The 21,815-nt window shown below is 42.2% G+C and overlaps 1 protein-coding gene across 1 annotated transcript in view; it reads left to right on the top strand.

Moving 5' to 3' along the window:
* ttc6 (tetratricopeptide repeat domain 6) overlaps positions 1-21,815 on the top strand; it is a 323,626-nt gene that overhangs the window by 256,499 nt on the left and 45,312 nt on the right. The window contains exons 26-28 of the mRNA XM_072279505.1: positions 252-371; positions 4,099-4,172; positions 10,524-10,734. Coding sequence (XP_072135606.1) covers positions 252-371; positions 4,099-4,172; positions 10,524-10,734 — 405 coding nt within the window. The remainder of the gene's footprint in view (positions 1-251; positions 372-4,098; positions 4,173-10,523; positions 10,735-21,815) is intronic.

Genomic DNA, 21,815 nt, shown 5'->3' with positions numbered 1-21,815 from the left:
CCAATCAACTTCCCAGCTCTTGGCTTCATCCCTCCCCCCTCCGGTCTTCTCCGATCACTTTCAAATCTCTTACTATCTCTTTTTTCTGTTAGTCCTGACGAAGGGTCTCGACCCGAAATGTCGACTGTACTTCTTCCTATAGATGCTGCCTGGCCTGCTGTGTTCACCAGCATTTTGTGTGTGTTGCTTGAATTTCCAGCATCTGCAGATTTTCTCATGTTTGTATCTGTAAATAATGTACTTTTTTTTAGGCACTAAAAGACTATGGAATAGTGCAGCTTCTTGGGAGCAGAAAGAAATTGAATTTGAAAGTATTAATTAATCGTGGTCTCCTATATTTGAGAATGGAAGATTACTACAATGCATCACAGGTCAGTACACCAAAGAAAAGAGAAAAGTATTGTAAAATTTTGGGTATTAAATAAAAGATTTGGTAGAATGGCTTCAATGATAAGTGTTTGTAGAACAAAGGAGGTTGAGAAGAGATATTATCGAGTAAGTATCATAGAGTTAAATCCGGACTGGTGTGCTCTATCATTATGGGGAACATAAGATCACTGGCAAATAAAATGGAGGAACTAGCAATACGCATGAGGACACAGAATGAATATTGGGAGTGCAGTGTTATGCGTTTCACCGAGACATGGTTACACGAGCAAATCCTGGATTTCAACACTACTGTGAATGGGTTTTCAATGCTATGAGCAGTCAGAGTTAATCTACTGTAAGGTAAGAGAAGGGGAGGTGGGCTTGCTGTGCTTGTGAACAACAGGTGGTGTAATCCCGGTCACATTTCTGTGAAAGAATGAATCTACAGTCCAGACATCGAACTGCTTGCTGTGAGTTTGTGTCCGCTTTGTCTACTGCGTGAGTTCAGCCACACCATATTGTTCGTTGTCTACATTTCCCCTTCCCGCCACAGTGCTGATGCTGTGTGTGACGTCATACACGCTACTATCACGAGACCCCAGACTCAACACCCCAATGCGTTCATTGCAGTATCAGGAGTCTTCAACCATGTTTCTCTCGCGACAACCCTACCAACTTCAGTTAGTTTGTCAAGTGTCATATAAGAGAAAATAAAACACTGGATCTCTTGTATGCAAATGTTAAAGATGCATACAGCTCCACATCTCTCCCCTCACTGGAAGGTCAGATCACAACCTGGTTCACTTTATGTCCTTGTATAAGCCCAAAGTACTGCAACAGCTGGTTATCACCAAGACAGTACAGAAATGGTCTCCAGAGGCCATCAAGGCCTTGAAGGGCTTCTTTGAGGTTACTGACTGGAATGCGCTTTGTGAACCATATGGGAGGACATTAATGGACTTACTGACTGCATCACAGGCTACATCAACTTCCATGTGGACACTGTAATACCATCAAGGGCTGTTCGCTGCTTCCCTAACAAACCATGTATCAGCAATCATCTGAAGGCTCTTCTTAACCACAAAAAGAGAGCTTTTAGATTAGGAGACAGGGAGGAATTGAAACATGTGCAGAGGGAGCTAAAAGAGATCAATCAGAATCAGGTTTATTATCACTAGCGTGTGATGTGAAATTTGTTAACTCAGCAGCAGCAGTTCAATGCAACACATAATATAGAAGAAAAAAATAAATAAGTAAATCTTATTCAGTATACTTTATACAGTATACATATATTGAATAGATTAAAAGTCATCCAAAAAAGAGAAATACTAAATATTTTTTAAAAAGTGAGGTAGCGTCCAAGGGTTCAATGTCCATTTAGGAATTGGATGGCAGAGGGGAAGAAGCTGTTACTGAATCGCTGAGTGTGTGCCTTCAGGCTTCTGTACCTCCTACCTGATGGTAACAGTGAGAAAAGGGCATGCCCTGGGTGCTGGAGATCCTTAATAATGGACACTGCCTTTCTGAGACACCGCTCCTCGAAGATGTCCTGGGTACTTTGTAGGTTAGTACCCAAGATGGAGCAGACTAAATTTACAACCCTCTGCAGCTTCTTTCGGTCCTGTGCTGTAGTCCCCCCCCCCCACCCACCCCTCCATATCAAGGTCACTAAAGAGGAATACAGGGGAGAACTATAGAACAAACCTGGGCAGAGTAGCACTAGGGAGGTGTGGAGAAGCTTGAAGAACTCACTGGCTTCAATCAACCTAGTTGTAGAGCCTCAGAATGCAACCATGAATGGGCTAATGAGCTAAACTAAGTCTTAAATAGGTTTGACAATTGCCCTCCTGTTCACACCACCATCAGCACATCAGTCCAGGTGCTGAGGCACCCAATGCTCCCTTAGCACCAATGCCTCCCTGCCTTCCTCCTCCGTTCAACACACGGATGAACAACGCAGGCTACCACTGTCTACATCCCCTCCTTGCCCGGCGCCTACCATCCATACCTCCACATACCAACTGCTATCATCCCGAGTTTCCCCAACTCCACCCCGCAAGCCTCCACCTTCCACCAACTCCCCAATCATCATCATCGATTCACCTTCACTACTGAGCAGGTGAGAAGGGCTCTGGGGAAACTCGGACCCAGCAAAGCATTGGGACTGGATGGTGTGAACCCCAAGGTGCTGAAGGAGTGTGGTGAGCAGCTGTGTGGAGTTCTCCAGTGCATTTTCAACCTGAGCGTCAGCCTGGAATGGGTCCTGACTGTGTGGAAAACATCATGTGTGGTCCCAGTACCCAAGAAGGGCCAACTAAAAGTCTAGAATAACTACCGTCCAGTGGCCCTGACCTCACACATTATGAGGACCCTGGAGAGGCTGGTCCTGATTCACCTCTGACAGCTGGTCAGATCAGCCCTCGATCCCCTGCAGTTTTCCTACAGTCAACTGGACACACTGGAGACTGTGGTAGAACAAAGGGTCCTATGGAAAATCCTGGCAATTCTGGACAATGTTTCTCTCACTCTGCATGCCACTTTGGCTGAACAGAGGAACACTTTAGTAATAGACTAAGACAACTGTACTGCTCCAAAGAACGCTGTATGAGGTCATTCTTATTTATCCTTGGCCATTAGGCGCTATAATGAGTCAACCTATAGCCAGGGAAGCGATGACCCCCTTCTTTTAGACTGTTTGAGGTAATTTATTTTTTATTCTTTCTTACTTCTCTTCTAATATTTGTCTACATGTGTACTTGTAATGTTACTGGGACACTGTAATCTCCTTTGGGGTCAATAAAGTATCTATCTTTCTATTTTAATGTCAGTTTGTACATTTAAGGGGGAAATAGATTGTGAATGGTATGAATGCTGGGCACTAAGTCAATCTGGGAAATTTTAACATGGAGAAGTAAGTTCCAAAGAGGTTGAACATAGCATGATATTTCAGCTGAAAACTTGCATTGCAGAATGAACCTTGTCCATAACTATTCCAGAACAGTAACAATACAAGCAGCAATCCAAAAGTTGGTAAATTTGCCAGCCACATCTCGGCAACTAAATTGGGCAAATACAATTTAGCTAATTGCTGCTGCATGAGGGATTCCCTATTAAAAGCAAAAGTATGGACACTGAGTGCAATCAAACAGCACTCATTCATCAAGGTACTTCTAACATGTAATTCTAGCTTTGTTAGAACCACTTGACTCCACCTCGTTTGTGTATCTCAAGGATAAAATAATTGAATTCAAGAAGCAAGGTGGGAAGAATTATCTCTTTTTATTTAACCATGTATTTATTTAATCTCTTCCTAATTTTAAAGTTTTGGAATAACAATTTTAACAGTACATTAACCTTTCAAACAGTTTCTGAATCTCTTAAGTGTTTGTAATCTTCATCTCTTTGAGAGTTTTGACAACAGGTAAACACTGCAAACACTCAGCAAGTCAGCCAGCATCTGTGAAAAGAGACAATGAGATAAAATTTCAGGTCAAAGACCATTTTCAATTAACCATCTTTACACTGATGTTGCCTAATATGCATTGCTTTTATCACTTTAGATTTCCAATATCTGCAGGTATTTGGGATCCCTTTTACGGTCAGTGCAGCCTTAAGGACAAACAATTAGCATTCAGTGAACAATCTGGGAAATTAAATAATCTGAAATGGAATTATTAACCCATCTTCCCATAAGATTAATTATTTGACTGAAGATATTTTTATTTATAGGATTTTAAAGCAGCAATTGTAGAAGACCCTAAAAATCCTTTCATTCATCATGCAGTGGCAATCTGCTATCATAAGTAAGTTACAATAAGTGTTACTGTAAGCAGCTGCTTATGCAATCTTCTTGAGGTTTCTATAGAAACTTTTGAAAGTTCTATTTTCAGTTTACAAACAGATGAGAAATATCTTACTGTATAAAGTTGTAATATTAAACAATTGAAAATTTCTCCTGGAATTGGGAGAGGATAAATGAAGCTCCAATAATATTTCTTCCCAATGGTTCAGCATCTACAGTGGTGCTAGAAAGTGTGTGAACTCTATAGAATTTTCTCTATTTCTGCATAGTTATGACCTAAAATGTGATCAGTTCTTCACACAAGTCCTAAAATTAGAAAAACAGAACCCCATTAAATAATGACACCAAAAGCATTATACTTGTTCATTTAAACGCAAACAACAGGAATTCTGCAGATGCTGGAAATTCAAGCAACACACATCAAAGTTGCTGGTGAACACAGCAGGCCAGGCAGCATCCCTAGGAAGAGGTGCAGTCGACGTTTCAGGCCGAGACCCTTCGTCAGGACTAACTGAAAGAAGAGTGAGTAAGAGATTTGAAAGTTGGAGGGGGAGGGGGAGATCCAAAATGATAGAAGAAGACAGGAGGGGGAGGGATAGAGCCAAGAGCTGGACAGGTGATTGGCAAAAGGGATACGAGAGGATCATGGGACAGGAGGTCCGGGAAGAAAGACGGGGGGGGGGGGGACCCAGAGGATGGGCAAGAGGTATATTCAGAGGGACAGAGGGAGAAAAAGGAGAGTGAGAGAAAGAATGTGTGCATAAAAATAAGTAACAGATGGGGTACGAGGGGGAGGTGGGGCCTTAGCGGAAGTTAGAGAAGTCGATGTTCATGCCATCAGGTTGGAGGCTACCCAGACGGAATATAAGGTGTTATTCCTCCAACCTGAGTGTGGCTTCATCTTTACAGTAGAGGAGGCCGTGGATAGACATGTCAGAATGGGAATGGGATGTGGAATTAAAATGTGTGGCCACTGGGAGATCCTGCTTTCTCTGGCGGACAGAGCGTAGATGTTCAGCAAAGCGGTCTCCCAGTCTGCGTCGGGTCTCGCCAATATATAAAAGGCCACATCGAGAGCACCGGACGCAGTATATCACCCCAGTCAACTCACAGGTGAAGTGTTGCCTCACCTGGAAGGACTGTTTGGGGCCCTGAATGGTGGTAAGGGAGGAAGTGTAAGGGCATGTGTAACACTTGTTCCGCTTACACGGATAAATGCCAGGAGGGAGATCAGTGGGGAGGGATGGGAGGGAACGAATGGACAAGGGAGTTGCGTAGGGAGCGATCCCTGTGGAATGCAGGGGGGGGGCGGGAGGGAAAGATGTGCTTATTGGTGGGATCCCGTTGGAGGTGGCGGAAGTTACGGAGAATAATATGTTGGACCCGGAGGCTGGTGGGGTGGTAGGTGAGGACCAGGGGAACCCTATTCCTAGTGGGGTGGCAGGAGGATGGAGTGAGAGCAGATGTACGTGAAATGGGGGCGATGCGTTTAAGAGCAGAGTTGTTAGAGGAAGGGAAGCTCCTTTCTTTAAAAAAGGAAGACATCTCCCTCGTCCTAGAATGAAAAGCCTCATCCTGAGAGCAGATGCTGATAGTGGAGGAAGGGAAGCCCCTTCCTTTAAAAAAGGAAGACATCTCCCTCGTCCTCTCAGGATGAGGCTTTTCATTCTAGGACGAGGGAGATGTCTTCCCCCTTTTCCCCCCACAAAATAGCTTTTGTGGAAGGCATTACCCCAGAGGTTCACATACTTTTTCCAACAAATACATGTGATGTTGAATCATTTTCCTCAATAAATAAATGAAGAAATATTATGTTTTTTTTGTTATTTATTTAATTGGGTTCTCTTTATCTGGTTTTAGGACTAGTGTGAAGATCTGATCACCTTTTAGGTCATATTTATGCAGAAGAAGAGAAAATTCTACGGGGTTCACAAACTTTCTAGCACCACTATAGCATACCAGGTAATATTTGCTGTGCTCCCTTCCCATTTCATTGGATTCATGCTTCCCACATTCCTTTTAAATTTATCCAGTTCACTGCAACTTTTTTTATGTTATAATAAAAACCAATTATGATTTTCTGGACTATTGTTTCCAATATTAACTTCAACTATCTTTCTTACAACCTAAATAGTGGTTTAATAAAAAAAAAGAGAACTAGATCCATAGAACCATAGAAACTACAGCACAGAAACAGGCCCTTTGGCCCTTCTTGGCTGTGCCAAACCATTTTCTGCCTAGTCCCACTGACCTACACACGGACCATATCCCTCCATACACCTCCCATCCATGTATCTGTCCAATTTATTCTTAAATGTTAAGAAAGAACCTGCATTTACCACCTCATCTGGCAGCTCATTCCATACTCCCACCAGTCTCTGTGTGAAGAAGCCCCCCCTAATGTTCCCTTTAAACTTTTCCCCCCTCACCCTTAACCCATGTCCTCTGGTTTTTTTCTCCCCTTCCCTCAGTGGAAAAAGCCTGCTTGCATTCACTCTACCTATACCCATCATAATTTTATATACCTCTATCAAATCTCCCCTCATTCTTCTACGTTCCAGGGAATAAAGTCCTAACCTATTCAACCTTTCCCTGTAACTGAGTTTCTCAAGTCCCAGCAACATCCTTGTAAACCTTCTCTGCACTCTTTCAACCTTATTTATATCCTTCCTGGAATTTGGCGACCAAAACTGAACACAATACTCCAGATTCAGCCTCACCAATGCCTTATACAACCTCATCATAACATTCCAGCTCTTATACTCAATACTTTGATTAATAAAGGCTAATGTACCAAAAGCTCTCTTTACGACCCTATCTACCTGTGACGACACTTTTAGGGAATTTTGTATCTGTATTCCCAGATCCCTCTGTTCCACTGCACTCCTCAGAGCCTTACCATTATGTTCTACATTGGTTTGTCCTTCCAACGTGCAATACCTCACACTTGTCAGTATTAAACTCCATCTGCCATTTTTCAGCCCATTTTTCCAGCTGGTCCAAGTCCCTCTGCAGGCTCTGAAAACCTTCCTCACTGTCTACTACACCTCCAATCTTGTATCATCAGCAAACTTGCTGATCCAATTTACCACATTATCATCCAGATCATTGATATAGATGACAAATAACAATGGACCCAGCACTGATCCCTGTGGTACACCACTAGTCACAGGCCTCCACTCAGAGAAGCAATTCTCTACCACCACTCTCTGGCTTCTTCCATCGAGCCAATGTCTAATCCAATTTACCACCTCTCCACGTATACCTAGCGATTGAATTTTCCTAACTAACCTCCCATGCGGGACCTTGTCAAAGGCCTTATTGAAGTCCATGTAGACAATATCCACTGCCTTCCCTTCATCCACTTTCCCGGTAACCTCCTCAAAAAACTCCAACAGATTGGTCAAACATGACCTACCACACACAAAGCCATGTTGACTCTCCCTAATAAGCCCCTGTCTATCCAAATGCTTGTAGATTCTGTCTCTTAGTACTCCCTCCAGTAACTTACCTACTACTGACGTTAAACTCACCGGCCTATAATTTCCCGGATTACTTTTCGATCCTTTTTTAAACAACGGAACAACATGAGTCACTCTCCAATCCTCCGGCACTTCACCCGTAGACAGCGACATTTTAAATATTTCTGCCAGGGCCCCCACAATTTCAACACTAGTCTCCCTCAAGGTCCGAGGGAACACTCTGTCAGGTCCCGGGGATTTATCCACTTTAATTTTCCTCAAGACAGCAAGCACCTCCTCCTTTTCAATCTGTACAGTTTCCATGATCTCACTACTTGATTCCCTCAATTCCATAGATTTCATGCCAGCTTCCTTAGTAAATACAGACGCAAAAAACCTATTTAAAATCTCCCCCATTTCCTTTGGTTCCGCCCAAAGCCGACCACTCTGATCTTCAAGAGGACTAATTTTATCCCTTACAATCCTTTTGCTCTTAATATACTTGTAAAAGATCTTTGGATTATCCTTCACTTTGACTGCCAAGGCAACCCCATGTCTTCTTTTAGCCCTCCTGATTTCTTTCTTAAGTATTTTCTTGCACTTCTTATACTCCTCAAGCACCTGATTTACCCCCTGTTTCCTATACATTTCATACAACTCCCTCTTCTTCTTTATCAGAGTTGCAATATCCCTTGAGAACCAAGGTTCCTTATTCCTATTCAATTTGCCTTTAATCCTGACAGGAACATACAAACTCTGCACTCTCAAAATTTCCCCTTTGAAGGCTTCCCACCTACCAATCACATCTTTGCCAGAGAACAACCTGTCCCAATCCACGTTTTTTAGATCCTTTCTCATTTCTTCAAATTTGGCCTTCTTCCAGTTCAGAACCTCAACCCTAGGACCAGATCTATCCTTGTCCATGATCAAATTGAAACTAATGGTGTTATGATCACTGGAACCAAAGTGCTCCCCTACACAGACTTCTGTCACTTGCCCTAATTCATTACCTAACAGGAGATCCAATATTGCATCCCCTCTAGTTGGTCCCTCTATATATTGATTTAGAAAACTTTCCTGAACAAATTTTACAAACTCTAAACCATCTAGACCCCTAACAGTATGGGAAACCCAATCAATGTATGGAAAATTAAAATCCCCTACCACCACAACTTTATGTTTCCTGCAGTTGCCTGCTATCTCTCTGCAGATTTGCTCTTCCAAGTCTCGTTGACTATTGGGTGGTCTGTAATATAATCCCACTAATGTGGCCATACCTTTCCTGTTTCTCAGCTCCACCCATAAGGACTCAGTAGACAAGCCCTCTAATCTGTCCTGCCTGAGCACTGCTGTAATATTTTCCCTAACAAGCAATGCTACTCCCCCACCTTTCATTCCTCTGCCTCGATCACATCTGAAACATCGGAACCCTGAAATATTAAGCTGCCAGTCCTGCCCCTCCTGTAGCCAAGTTTCACTAATTGCTACAACATCATAATTCCACGTGTCAATCCACGCCCTCAACTCATCTGCCTTCCCCGCAATACTCCTAGCATTGAAATATATACACCTCAGAAGATTTTTACCACCACTCACAACCTTTCTATCAGCGGATTTGCTTAAACTTTCAACATCATTTATTTTCACCCCAGCCACACTGTCAGCTCTGGCACTCTGGTTCCCATCCCCCTGCAAATCTAGTTTAAAGCCTCCCCAATAGCACTAACAAATCTCCCTGAAAGGATATTGGTCCCCCTGTGGTTCAAGTGTAACCCGTCTCTCTTGTACAGGTCCCACCTGCCCCAGAAGAGGTCCCAATGATCCTGAAATCTGAAACCCTGCCCCCTACACCAGTTCCTCAGCCACTTGTTCCTCCTCCAGAGCATCCTATTCCTACCCTCACTGGCACCTAGCACAGGTAGCAATCCTGAGATCACCACCCTTGAGGTCCTGCTTTTCAACTTCCTACCAAGCTCTCTATACTCGTCCAGGACCTCCTCACTCTTCCTTGCTATGTCATTGGTACCGATGTGCACCACGACATCTGGCTGGTCACCCTCCCACTTCAGAATGTCATGCAATCGATCAGAGACATCCTTGACCCTGGCACCTGGGAGGCAACAAACCATCCTGGATTCTCTGTCACAACCACAGAACCTTCTATCTGCACCTCTAACTATCGAGTCCCCTATCACTACCGCTCTCCTCTTTCTCCCTCCTCCCTTCTGCACTGCAGAGCCAGACTCAGTACCAGAGATCCGACTACTGCAGCTAGTCCCAGGTAAGTCATCCCCCCCAACAGTATTCAATGCGGTATACTTGTTGTTGAGAGGAATGGCCACAGGGTAACCCTGCTCTGTCTGCCCTTTCCTCTTGGTAGGATTTTGTGCAGCAAGAACCTGAAAAAGAAAGAGATGAATGTTGTTCTACTCTATCCTTAGAATCCTTCTGACTCTAGTTTTTTTTTATCCATAACTTTTAAACCAGTTTTCATTTTTTGTATCGCAGTTTCATATTTTAATGTATTTTAAAGGGGAAAATCTTTGGCTCCCATTCAAGGCATTTTGTAACCAACAAATCACAGAATTATTGTGGATTGGTCCTCGAGAAATCCAGAATCAGTGACAGATTTTCAAAGAACTTTCCAGACATAAAACCACCTTAATCAAATCAATGTGTATGAAAATAGGCAGTCCTACTGGGACATAGCATAACAAACTGAAGGTAGAAAAGTTTAACAGATTTGCTTTTCTGCAGATGTAAGGAATAAAGATCTACAGCATACTACTTCTATTTAAACAGCCAATTTCTAGCAATTATCATACTTTTAAATAGTGATAAAATAAGCCACATTGCAAAAGAGTGAGCAATTTATATGTAATGTGTTTGAGACTCCATTATTTAGAAGAAGCTGTAAACTATTTCAACCAAGCTGTGAATTTGGATCCATTTTTTGTGGATGCATATTATGGACGTGGAAATGTATATATGGATTCTGGTCATCCAGCTGGAATAAAGCAAGCACAGAAAGATTTTGTTCGAGCACTTCATTTAAATCCTAAATGTGTGAAAGCCAGACTCAATCTGGGATACAATTTACAGGTATGGATTACTTTTGGAGACTTATTGCAAAAGAAAATTACTATTTATGTAGAATTTTAACTTTTGCTAAAATATGAACAAAATTATCATTTTTCTTTTGTTTTAAGTTATTGCTTAGAAATTATCTTGCATTGTGTGATATTAGGTGTAAAATAAGCTTTGTTTTCCAGAGCAGAATATGATAATGTTATTCTTTCTCATTCACACCACCGTGGTAATTCTAGCAGGCACTTCCCTTTGTAAATCTCACCAGCATAAATTACTATTTTCTTATAGGATATGCAGATGACATCATTTTCTCATGCTTGTTTGGAACACTACAGTAAGAAACTGGGTCAAGTTCTTTGAAAATGCATTTGCTGTTAGTCAGTCGCAGGAGAACTGGGTTGACAAAATGCTCTTTACTAAAGCAGCTACATGATTTAAGGGGCCACTCAAATATTTTTTTAAAATCAGACCTGTGTTATCTATTGTAGAAGAATCAGCGCTGAAAATTGTTCCTACTGACCACAATAGCTTAGGGTAGGGACACCACGATTTCATTCTAGAAACTTCCATACAAACAGAATATTTCGTTTGAGTGTGCGGCGGAAGCTAGATCTGCAGGTGGCAGAGGCAGTGCAGATGTAAGTGAGAATACTAAAGACTTATGCCAAGGAGGAACTATTGCTGCTGACGTTGTTCCAGGAACAACACTCTATGTCTTTGAGAAGTTGGGATCAATGGTAACTATTTTGTCAATTCTGATGCACAAAACTCCAGTCATCTGTTCATGCCTGGATCTCTTACATGGCCATCAAGTTCACACTTATTCTCTGTCCTAGCATCAAAATAATTCTACCAGTGATGGTTTATATGTAGCATTTCTCAGTTTGCTGCTCACTACAGCATCAGGATGGTTATAAATGGTTTCCATTCAAGGAAGAGGGAACATCAAGCCAAATAGGCTCATAAGCAATAGGAATTATTCAATAAGATCCTAACAAATCAGATCTTAGCTTCAGCCCATTTTCTACATAATGTTAGATTTCTGGACTAGAAGGGAATCAATCCCAGCTTTGAATATATTCAATGGCACAAACTTCAAAACTTTCTATGACAGATTCTGCCTGTTTTCATCTTCAATGGTTGAGCCTATATTTTGTAGGTAAGTCCTTGGTTTTAGATTTCCCTACGAGGTGTAGTGTCCTCTCAGCAACTATCCTGTCAAGAAAATCTCAGAATCTCACTTATCTTAAGATCATTTTTCCTCTCATTCTTCTAATCTCCAATGAAAACATGATCAACCTTTTCTCATAAGGGAATCATTTAATCTTGGGCATAACCTAGTGAACTATTTCTGAATTGCCTCTAATGCAAGAATATTCCTCCCTAAATGAAGAGACCAAAACTGCAGGTGGTGCTCCAGTGTGGAAGACTTCTCAGCTTTTAAACTCTTATACCCTTTACTTGAAACATTAGCCTTTTTTCTTTCTCCACATACTGTAAGCAGCATGAGCTGGCAAGCACCTTCTGTAATATCCGCCTTTGCTTCTGATTTATAACCTCTACAGATTTGCTTTGTTTGTCAAATGCTTTGGAATTTAGTAGTACTCAACTGCAGTGTTATGAGCACTGACAGGACTCGGCAAACAGAAAGAAGGGAGAGCACTTTTGGACAGTTCATCTTGCCTCACTTATTTCAGGGGGCAGCTCTGCCCTGAGGGCTAAATCTTGAGGGGCAAATGCTCTCTTGTCTTTTACTGACTTCTTGTTAGTGTTACTGCCACTGCAGCTGAATATCATAAAAATGAAAAATGCAGCTTCACCACATGCCTGAAAATTTTTTTTTTAAAAATTCTAAAATTTTAAAATAAAGTCAGTAAATGCTGAAAATACTCATCAGGTCAAGTTGCATCTGAACAAAGAGAAACGGATTTAATGTTTCAGGTCAAAGACCTTTAGTTTACTCTAGATCCTTCATAGCTATCATCTGCTTTCATCTGCTTTCATCAAGGAACCACTAAAATTTTGTTCAACTGTGATTGTTAAATAGCTCTATCTTGTTAAATGTCTCTTCTCTTGTTTTCAGAATCAAAAAATTGAAAATAAGATGGATTATGATATTTCTTAATTTAATTCTGCTCTAACTTTAATGATTTATGTTTGTGCCATTAATTTGGTATGATCTATATTGGCTACAACAATTGGATCAATTAGATGTCTTTTGCCTTTGGAACCTGTGATTTATTTTGTTTTGCAAGCCTCAGAGACCAAAAATCTAATAAACTGTACATCATACAGACAAAATGCAAGTACTACCATTTGTTCATCAAGGCTCCATTCAAAAACAAAATCAACCATCACTATAGGTCACATCTGCAATATAGGTGCATCCCTGCTACTGGAATTTTTCAGCATTATCAAATGACAAAGGCTAGCTAAAGATGCAGCATTTATGTGGAGCCATTAAACTGTACAGGAAAGGAATTTATTTTGTGTAGAGAGGTGAGTGGGATATGTAGAACTAGAGAAACTGCACAATAATGCCTCACCTTTGAGAATTAGTAACTTGCAGGACAAACTGTGGATTGCATTGTACTGCTGTGCTAAGTTAACAAATATCATGACATATGTTGGTGATATTAAACCTGATTCTGATACTGCATTGGTTCCCATCTATGAACACAAATCTGCATTGGTTTTAGTTTAATCCATCAATGTCTGTGTCGGAAATGAGCACCCCTGACTGTAACTTCATTTTTTAATCAGTTCTTCAGAGCCAGGGCAAAGGTTATTTAACAAGCTTGTGCTGAGAGTATTAGGAGAAAAGGCTATGGAAATCAATAGTTCATTTCCCTTTCAGTGGACACAGTGGACATGTATATCACATTATTCCTTTCAAAACTAGAACTACATCCAGAGGAACAGAAATTTGTCTTAATATCTAAATTCTGGGTTTCTTTTAAGGTTCTTTGATTGTTTAACAATTTCCAATTGAAGGATTAAAACTACATCAAGATTAGCACTGAACAATGCACGAATCTGTTACTTATGAGGATTCACTAATCGTGATGTTTTCATAAAACCTTTGTAGTACACATAACATCAACCTGATGTTTGGATGATTTAAGCACTGGGCCTGATTGAAAAGGTCAGGGTATCAGGTCCAGAGGTGAGGTGAGGGCCGGTTCTGCCCAGTTCTCGCTGCTCTACAACATTTACTCAGCTCCACGCTGAACTGAGGCTGTGGCCTGCTCCAGCTGCGGTGATGCCTGGCTTTGCATTTTTCGTAAAACTTCACTTCTGAAGCTATTTGCTTACTTTTATTGTTTGCATGATTTTTTTTCTCTCTCTGTGCTTTGGGTGGTTGACGGTCTGTTTTCTAAATGGGATCTTTTGAGGTTTCTTTCTTTTGTGGCTGCCTGTAAGGAGACAAATCTCAAGGTTGTACAATGTATACATACTTTGATAATAAATGTAATTTGAACTTTGAACTATGTTTTCAATTGTTGTTTACACCACTGTATTCTCATTAAACTTGATTTCCAGTTCAGATTTACAGATCAAGTACTTTGGGGCAGTGTATCCCCATCCTCTGTTCATTCCATTATGGAAGGAATAGTTATCCATGAAGGACACCCACAATGGGCCATCATCTGACTAACATACCACCAGGGAAGCTTTGTAGCAGGCTACCAAGAATCAGTGGTAGTATTAAACATGCTGGAAAGTAGAACAACACTTCCATCCTTTAGAATACCAGTTTAACACTCTGAAGACTGGACAGACAATTAACTACATATCTAGGTCAGCCAATATTGTGGACCAAAGGGCCTCTACTGTGCTGTACTATTCTATGTTCTGTAACTCAGAGCTCAGACCAAGAGCCTTCAACTCCCTGCCAATGGACCAAAATCCTACTAACTGCTTGACTGCTCCGCAATGGCAGCTGTGTTCTAAAAGTTGTTAATCTTCTGTAAGAATAGCATGGTGATTTTGGAGTAAAAGCTACTGTCTCCCAGCTCCAGATATAGAAACATAGAAAATAGGTGCAGGAGTAGGCCATTCGGCCCTTCGAGCCTGCACCGCCATTTATTATGGTCATGGCTGATCATCCAACTCAGAACACCGCCCCAGCCTTCCCTCCATACCCCCTGACCCCCGTAGCCACATGGGCCATATCTAACTCCCTCTTAAATATAGCCAATGAACTGGCCTCAACTGTTTCCTATGGCAGAGAATTCCACAGATTCACCACTCACTGTGTGAAGAAGTTTTTCCTAATCTCGGTCCTAAAAGGCTTCCCCTCTATCCTCAAACTGTGACCCCTTGTTCTGGACTTCCCCAACATCCGGAACAATCTTCCTGCATCTAGCCTGTCCAATCCCTTTAGGATCTTATACGTTTCAATCGGATCCCCCCTCAATCTTCTAAATTCCAACGAGTACAAGCCCAGTTCATCCAGTCTTTCTTCATATGAAAGTCCTGCCATCCCAGGAATCAATCTGGTGAACCTTCTCTGTACTCCCTCTATGGCAAGGATGTCTTTCCTCAGATTAGGGGACCAAAACTGCACACAATACTCCAGGTGTGGTCTCACCAAGGCCTTGTACAACTGCAGTAGTACCTCCCTGCTCCTGTACTCAAATCCTCTCGCTATAAATGCCAGCATACCATTCGCCTTTTTCACCGCCTGCTGTACCTGCATGCCCACTTTCAACGACTGGTGTATAATGACACCCAGGTCTCGTTGCACCTCCCCTTTTCCTAATCGGCCACCATTCAGATAATAATCTGTTTTCCTATTTTTGCCACCAAAGTGGATAACTTCACATTTATCCACATTAAATTGCATCTGCCATGAATTTGCCCACTCACCCAACCCATCCAAGTCACCCTGCATCCTCTTAGCATCCTCCTCACAGCTAACACTGCCACCCAGCTTCGTGTCATCCGCAAACTTGGAGATGCTGCATTTAATTCCCTCATCCAAGTCATTAATATATATTGTAAACAACTGGGGTCCCAGCACTGAGCCTTGCGGTACCCCACTAGTCACCGCCTGCCATTCTGAAAAGGTCCCGTTTATTCCCACTCTTTGCTTCCTGTTTGCTAACCAACTCTCCACCCACACCAATACCTTACCCCCAATACCGTGTGCTTTAAGTTTGCACACTAATCTCCTGTGTGGGACCTTGTCAAAAGCCTTCTGAAAATCCAAATATACCACATCCACTGGTTCTCCCCTATCCACTCTACTAGTTACATCCTCAAAAAATTCTATGAGATTCGTCAGACATGATTTTCCTTTCACAAATCCATGCTGACTTTGTCCGATCATTTCACCGCTTTCCAAATGTGCTGTTATCACATCCTTGATAACTGACTCCAGCAGTTTCCCCACCACCAACGTTAGGCTAACCGGTCTATAATTCCCCGGTTTCTCTCTCCCTCCTTTTTTAAAAAGTGGAGTTACATTAGCCACCCTCCAATCCTCAGGAACTAGTCCAGAATCTAACGAGTTTTGAAAAATTATCACTAATGCATCCACTATTTCTTGGGCTCCTTCCTTAAGCACCCTGGGATGCAGACCATCTGGCCCTGGGGACTTATCTGCCTTCAATCCCTTCAATTTACCTAACACCACTTCCCTACTAACATGTATTTCGCTCAGTTCCTCCATCTCACTGGACCCTCTGTCCCCTACTATTTCTGGAAGATTATTTATGTCCTCCTTAGTGAAGACAGAACCAAAGTAATTATTCAATTGGTCTGCCATGTCCTTGCTCCCCATAATCAATTCACCGGTTTCTGTCTGCAGGGGACCTACATTTGTCTTTACCAGTCTTTTCCTTTTTACATATCTATAAAAGCTTTTACAGTCCGTTTTTATGTTTCCTGCCAGTTTTCTCTCATAATCTTTTTTCCCCTTCCTAATTAGCCCTTTGTCCTCCTCTGCTGAACTCTGAATTTCTCCCAGTCCTCAGGTGAGCCACTTTCTCTGGCTAATTTGTATGCTTCTTCTTTGGAATTGATACTGTCCCTAATTTCTCTTGTCAGCCACGGGTGCACTACCTTCCTTGATTTATTCTTTTGCCAAACTGGGATGAACATTTGTTGCAGTTCATCCATGCAACCTTTAAATGCTTGCCATTGCATATCCACCGTCAATCCTTTAAGTGTCATTTGCCAGTCTATCTTAGCTAATTCACGTCTCATACCTTCAAAGTTACCCCTCTTTAAGTTCAGAACCTTTGTTTCTGAATTAACTATGTCACTCTCCATCTTAATGAAGAATTCCACCATATTATGGTCACTCTTACCCAAGGGGCCTCTCACGACAAGATTGCTAATTAACCCATCCTCATTGCTCAAAACCCAGTCCAGAATAGCCTGCTCTCTAGTCGGTTCCTCGACATGTTGGTTCAAAAAACCATCCCGCATACATTCCAAGAAATCCTCTTCCTCAGTACCTTTACCAATTTGGTTCACCCAATCTACATGTAGATTGAAGTCACCCATTATAACTGCTGTTCCTTTATTGCACACATTTCTAATTTCCTGTTACCATCTCCGACCTCACTACTACTGTTAGGTGGCCTGTACACAACTCCCACCAGCGTCTTCTGCCCCTTAGTGTTACGCAGCTCTACCCATATCGATTCCACATCTTCCCGGCTGATGTCCTTCCTTTCTATTGTGTTAATCTCTTCTTTGACCAGCAACACCACCCCACCTCCCTTTCCTTCATGTCTATCCCTCCTGAATATTGAATATCCCTGAACGTTGAGCTCCCATCCCTGGTCACCCTGGAGCCATGTCTCTGTGATCCCAACTATATCATAATCATTAATAACAATCTGCACTTTCAATTCATCCACCTTATTACGAATGCTCCTTGCATTGTCACACAAAGCCTTCAGGCGCTCTTTTACAACTCTCTTAGCCCTTATACAATTATGCTGAAAAGTGGCCCTTTTTAATGCTTGCCCTGGATTTGTCGGCCTGCCACTTTTACTTTTCTCCATAGTACTTTTTGTTTCTACCCTCACTTTACACCCCTCTGCCTCTCTGCACTGGTTCCCATCCCCCTGTAGTGAACTAACCTCCTCTCGCCTAGCCTCTTTAATTTGATTCCCACCCCCCAACCATTCTAGTTTAAAGTCACCTCAGTAGCCCCCGCTAATCTCCCTGCCAGGATATTGGTCCCCCTAGGATTCAAGTGCAACCCGTCCTTTTTGTACAGGTCACGCCTGCGCCAAAAGAGGTCCCAATGATCCAAAAACTTGAATCCCTGCCCCCTGCTCCAATCCCTCAGCCACGCATTTATCCTCCACCTCATCGCATTCCTACTCTCACTGTCACGTGGCACAGGCAGTAATCCCGAGATTACTACCTTTGCGGTCCTTTTTCTCAACTCCCTTCCTAGCTCCCTATATTCTCCTTTCAGGACCTCATCCCTTTTCCTACCTATGTCATTGGTACCTATATGTACCACGACCTCTGGCTCCTCACCCTCCCACTTCAGGATATTTTGGACACGATCAGAAATATCCCGGACCCTGGCACCAGGGAGGCAAACTACCATCCGGGTCTCTGGACTGCGTCCACAGAATCGCCTATCTGACCCCCTTACTATCAAGTTCCCTATCACAACTGCCCTCCTCTTCCTTGCCCTACCCTTCTGAGCTACAGGGCCAGACTCTGTGCCGGAGGCACGGCCACTGTGGCTTCTCCCGGGTAAGCTGCCCCCCCCCCCAACAGTACTCAAACAGGAGTACCTGTTGTTAAGGGGCACAGCCACCGGGGTACTCCCTATTACCTGACCTTTCCCCTTCCCCCTCCTAACCGTGACCCACTTGTCTGCCTCCCGTGGCCCCGGCGTGACCACCTGCCTGCAACTCCTCTCTATCACCTCCTCACTCTCCCTGACCAGACGAAGGTCATCGAGCTGCAGCTCCAGTTCCGTAACGCGGTCCCTTAGGAGCTGCATCTCGATGCACTTGGCGCAGATGTAGACGTCCGGGAGGCTTGTAGACTCCAGGGCCTCCCACATCCGACACCGAGAACAGCAAACTGCCCTCACACTCATACTGCCCCTCTCCTCAAATAACAATAAAATATGATCAATTCTGTCTGTGTGGAGTTTGAATGTTCTCCTCATAACTCTGTGGGGACTTTGCCAGTCCTTGTTCTCACCCTTTCAACCATCCACAATTTTTGCAATGCCGTTTAGTTTTATACACAGACTAGGAAGTAGTTGTAGAGGGAGAAGCACAGTTCACATTTCAACTGAAATTTGAAATAGATTTTAAAAAGCAGAGAAAATGGAAGCGGAGAGGACAAAATGAACAAGAAGATCTATGATGAATGGAAAACAGAAGAGATTAAGTGATAGAAAAAATGACAGTACAAGATGAAAGCAGTCACTTAATTAGCATTGTTCTGTCCAATGCAGAAGAAACTAGATAATGAATAGTGTCTGACTTATTTGATCACATATCAATCACATTTACCATTAATCATTTTTTCACTTGGAAAGACTGTTTGTGGCTTAAGTGTAGGAAGAGATCTATAGTTCCTTGGGAAGGTGCTATGAAAATGCAGGAGAGTGGTGGAATTGAAGGAGTGAACAAGAGTATCCTAAAGAAATTCCAAGTGTGGAAGGTTCAAGATTCAAGGTTGTTTAATGTCATTTCTAGTATAGAAGTGTAAAGAAGAATGAAATAATTGTTACTTCAGCTCTGTGCAGCACAAAAAACACAATAAGACAAAGAACACAATAATAATAAAAAAACAGTAGATATAAATACATAATATAGTTTATATACTAGATTGATTGTATGTACATAAAGTGACACTAGAGACAGGAGTGCCTGTACATAAGGCGACTAACAGGAAGAGATAAAGTAGTGGTGGTTGGGGTGTGGAGGGGCGGGTTAGTGGGTGGAGGTGTTGATCAGCCTTACAGCTTGGGGAAAGTAACTGTTTTTGATTCTGTCAATACAAAATAAATGAGAAGTTGCTTTGGAAGCCGCAATTGCTCTTAAAGAGTTGTACAGTTAGTATATGGTGGGGTAAGTGAAGCGATTGTTGATTTGGATGCTATGAAGGACTTAAGTGTGTGCGTGTGCATGTATATATACTGAAAATTCAGCCTAATGTGTATAAAAGAATGTGTAATGTAAGATAAACTCAAACACTGCCTTTGTCTATCAATCAGTTACATTAAGAACTAGACAACCGGGTGACCCGTTGGGGCACCCTTTGAGAGAAGGGTAGTGCAGTCTGATGTGACCAGAATGAACATCAAACTTTCCTGAATGCTATTGCTATCGCTTTGCTTTGAAAATTAAAGATAAACTCAGCTTATTAAAGAAGAAAGATGCGTAGCAAGACAAATATAGCTGCTCCTCGTTTAACGAAGGACACTTTTGATGACAGCATTTCTGGTTCATCTACCACCAAGAATACTCTAACGTTTTCATTTCTTTTTCCCTGGCTTAAAGCCACATACAGCTGACCACGCTGGAATACCGGTTTCTCCAGATAAATCACCACATTCTCCATGGTGTGGCCTTGCGCCTTACATATAGTCATAACGAAGCATGACTGTATCGGAAACTGGCTCCGCTGAAGAGGGACGTCTTCCCCTTCTGATAAACTGAGAGAAATTCTTGGGATTATGACAATGTCATTTTTGAATGCACCAATGTTTATCTTGGCTACGATAAGATTGTCGTGCAGTTCTTCCACCATCATTCGTGTTCCATTGCAAAGCCTTGGTGGATCCAAATTCCTCATTGAAATGATGTGAGATCCCCTCACAATTCCAGTTTATGTGGTGGTAATCCAGAGAGTTTGACCGAATCAAGGAATTCTGTTAGAAAATGAGTGGTGGTAGCTCCTTCACTTACGGCGTTGAAGGAACATTATTCTTTCATGAATCCAGGGAAGCGTCTAATGCATGTGAAGTTTATTTTTGCATCATTTCATTGAAAGGAACCAAGGTAGAATTCCTCGAGAACAGTTTTTCGAATGTAGGGTAGATGAAATCAATACATTCTTCCATAGTTTTTGCTGGCAGAATCATATCTTCAGATAATTCGATTTCATCATTTTCATTTTTCTCAATCTTGTCTTCTCCAACATTCAATAAGAACTCAGAATATCGTCCTTCTCCCTCACTCAATCGCATGTTTCTAATTGAAACTTGATGAAGCTTCTCCATAAGTAGGATTTTTTTATGCATGAATTCTCCACATCAGCATCATATCCTCGTTTCACAACTGCTAGAAGCTGACGGAAATCGCCACAGCAAGTGGTTAAAATACCCCCGAAGGCCTCATTCTTGCCGCATACATCACAAAGAGTCTGGTCCACAGCTTTGAAGCTCTGCCTCCTAATCATGGAGCACTCATCCCAGACAATAAGCCTCGCATTTTGGAGTAAATTTGCAGTATTGGTGTATATATCGATGTTACAAAGGGCATCTTCATTGACTTTGAGGGGTATCTGAATCTTGAATGCGCTGTCCTACCACCAGGCATCAATGTTGCAGCAATACCAGATGATGCTACAGCAATAGCAACACCTCCATCTCCCCTAACTTTAGCAAGGATCAAGTTGATGATAAATGTCTTGCCTGTTCCTCCTGGTGCATCAATGAAAATCATTGAAGAGAGATTCCTTTCCAAGCAGTCGCACACATATTCATATACTTCTCTTTGCTCATTATTCAATAGGGGCTCCTTCTGTAAAACAAATTCCTGCTGTTCGTCTCTGTTGTATTGCAGTTCACTCAATAATTCCAGATTGTCAGCACTTTGAGTAAGTGTACCGTTTCTTGGTGTCGGCAAGTTATAATCTTCAAGTGTTTTGCCCAAATTCTTAAGTTTCTCTTGGAAATACAGATGAGCTTGTCCGTGATGCCTGTCATCAATCATGATATTAGGATTATTTATAGTTCTGCTCTCCATTTGTAAGAAATCTTCAGACATTGCATTCTTGAACCGGTTCCATAATTGCTGTGGATTGTTGATTTCAGTGTTTGTTAGCAAGACGACAAACAAATCTCTCATTGCTCTGGGCATTCTTGT

The sequence above is a fragment of the Mobula birostris genome, chromosome 1 (genome assembly GCF_030028105.1).
Source record: "Mobula birostris isolate sMobBir1 chromosome 1, sMobBir1.hap1, whole genome shotgun sequence".
In the NCBI taxonomy this organism is placed as follows: domain Eukaryota; kingdom Metazoa; phylum Chordata; class Chondrichthyes; order Myliobatiformes; family Myliobatidae; genus Mobula; species Mobula birostris.
The sequence above is the reverse complement of the archived record's forward strand: the minus strand, read 5'-3'. Positions and strand labels throughout refer to the sequence as shown.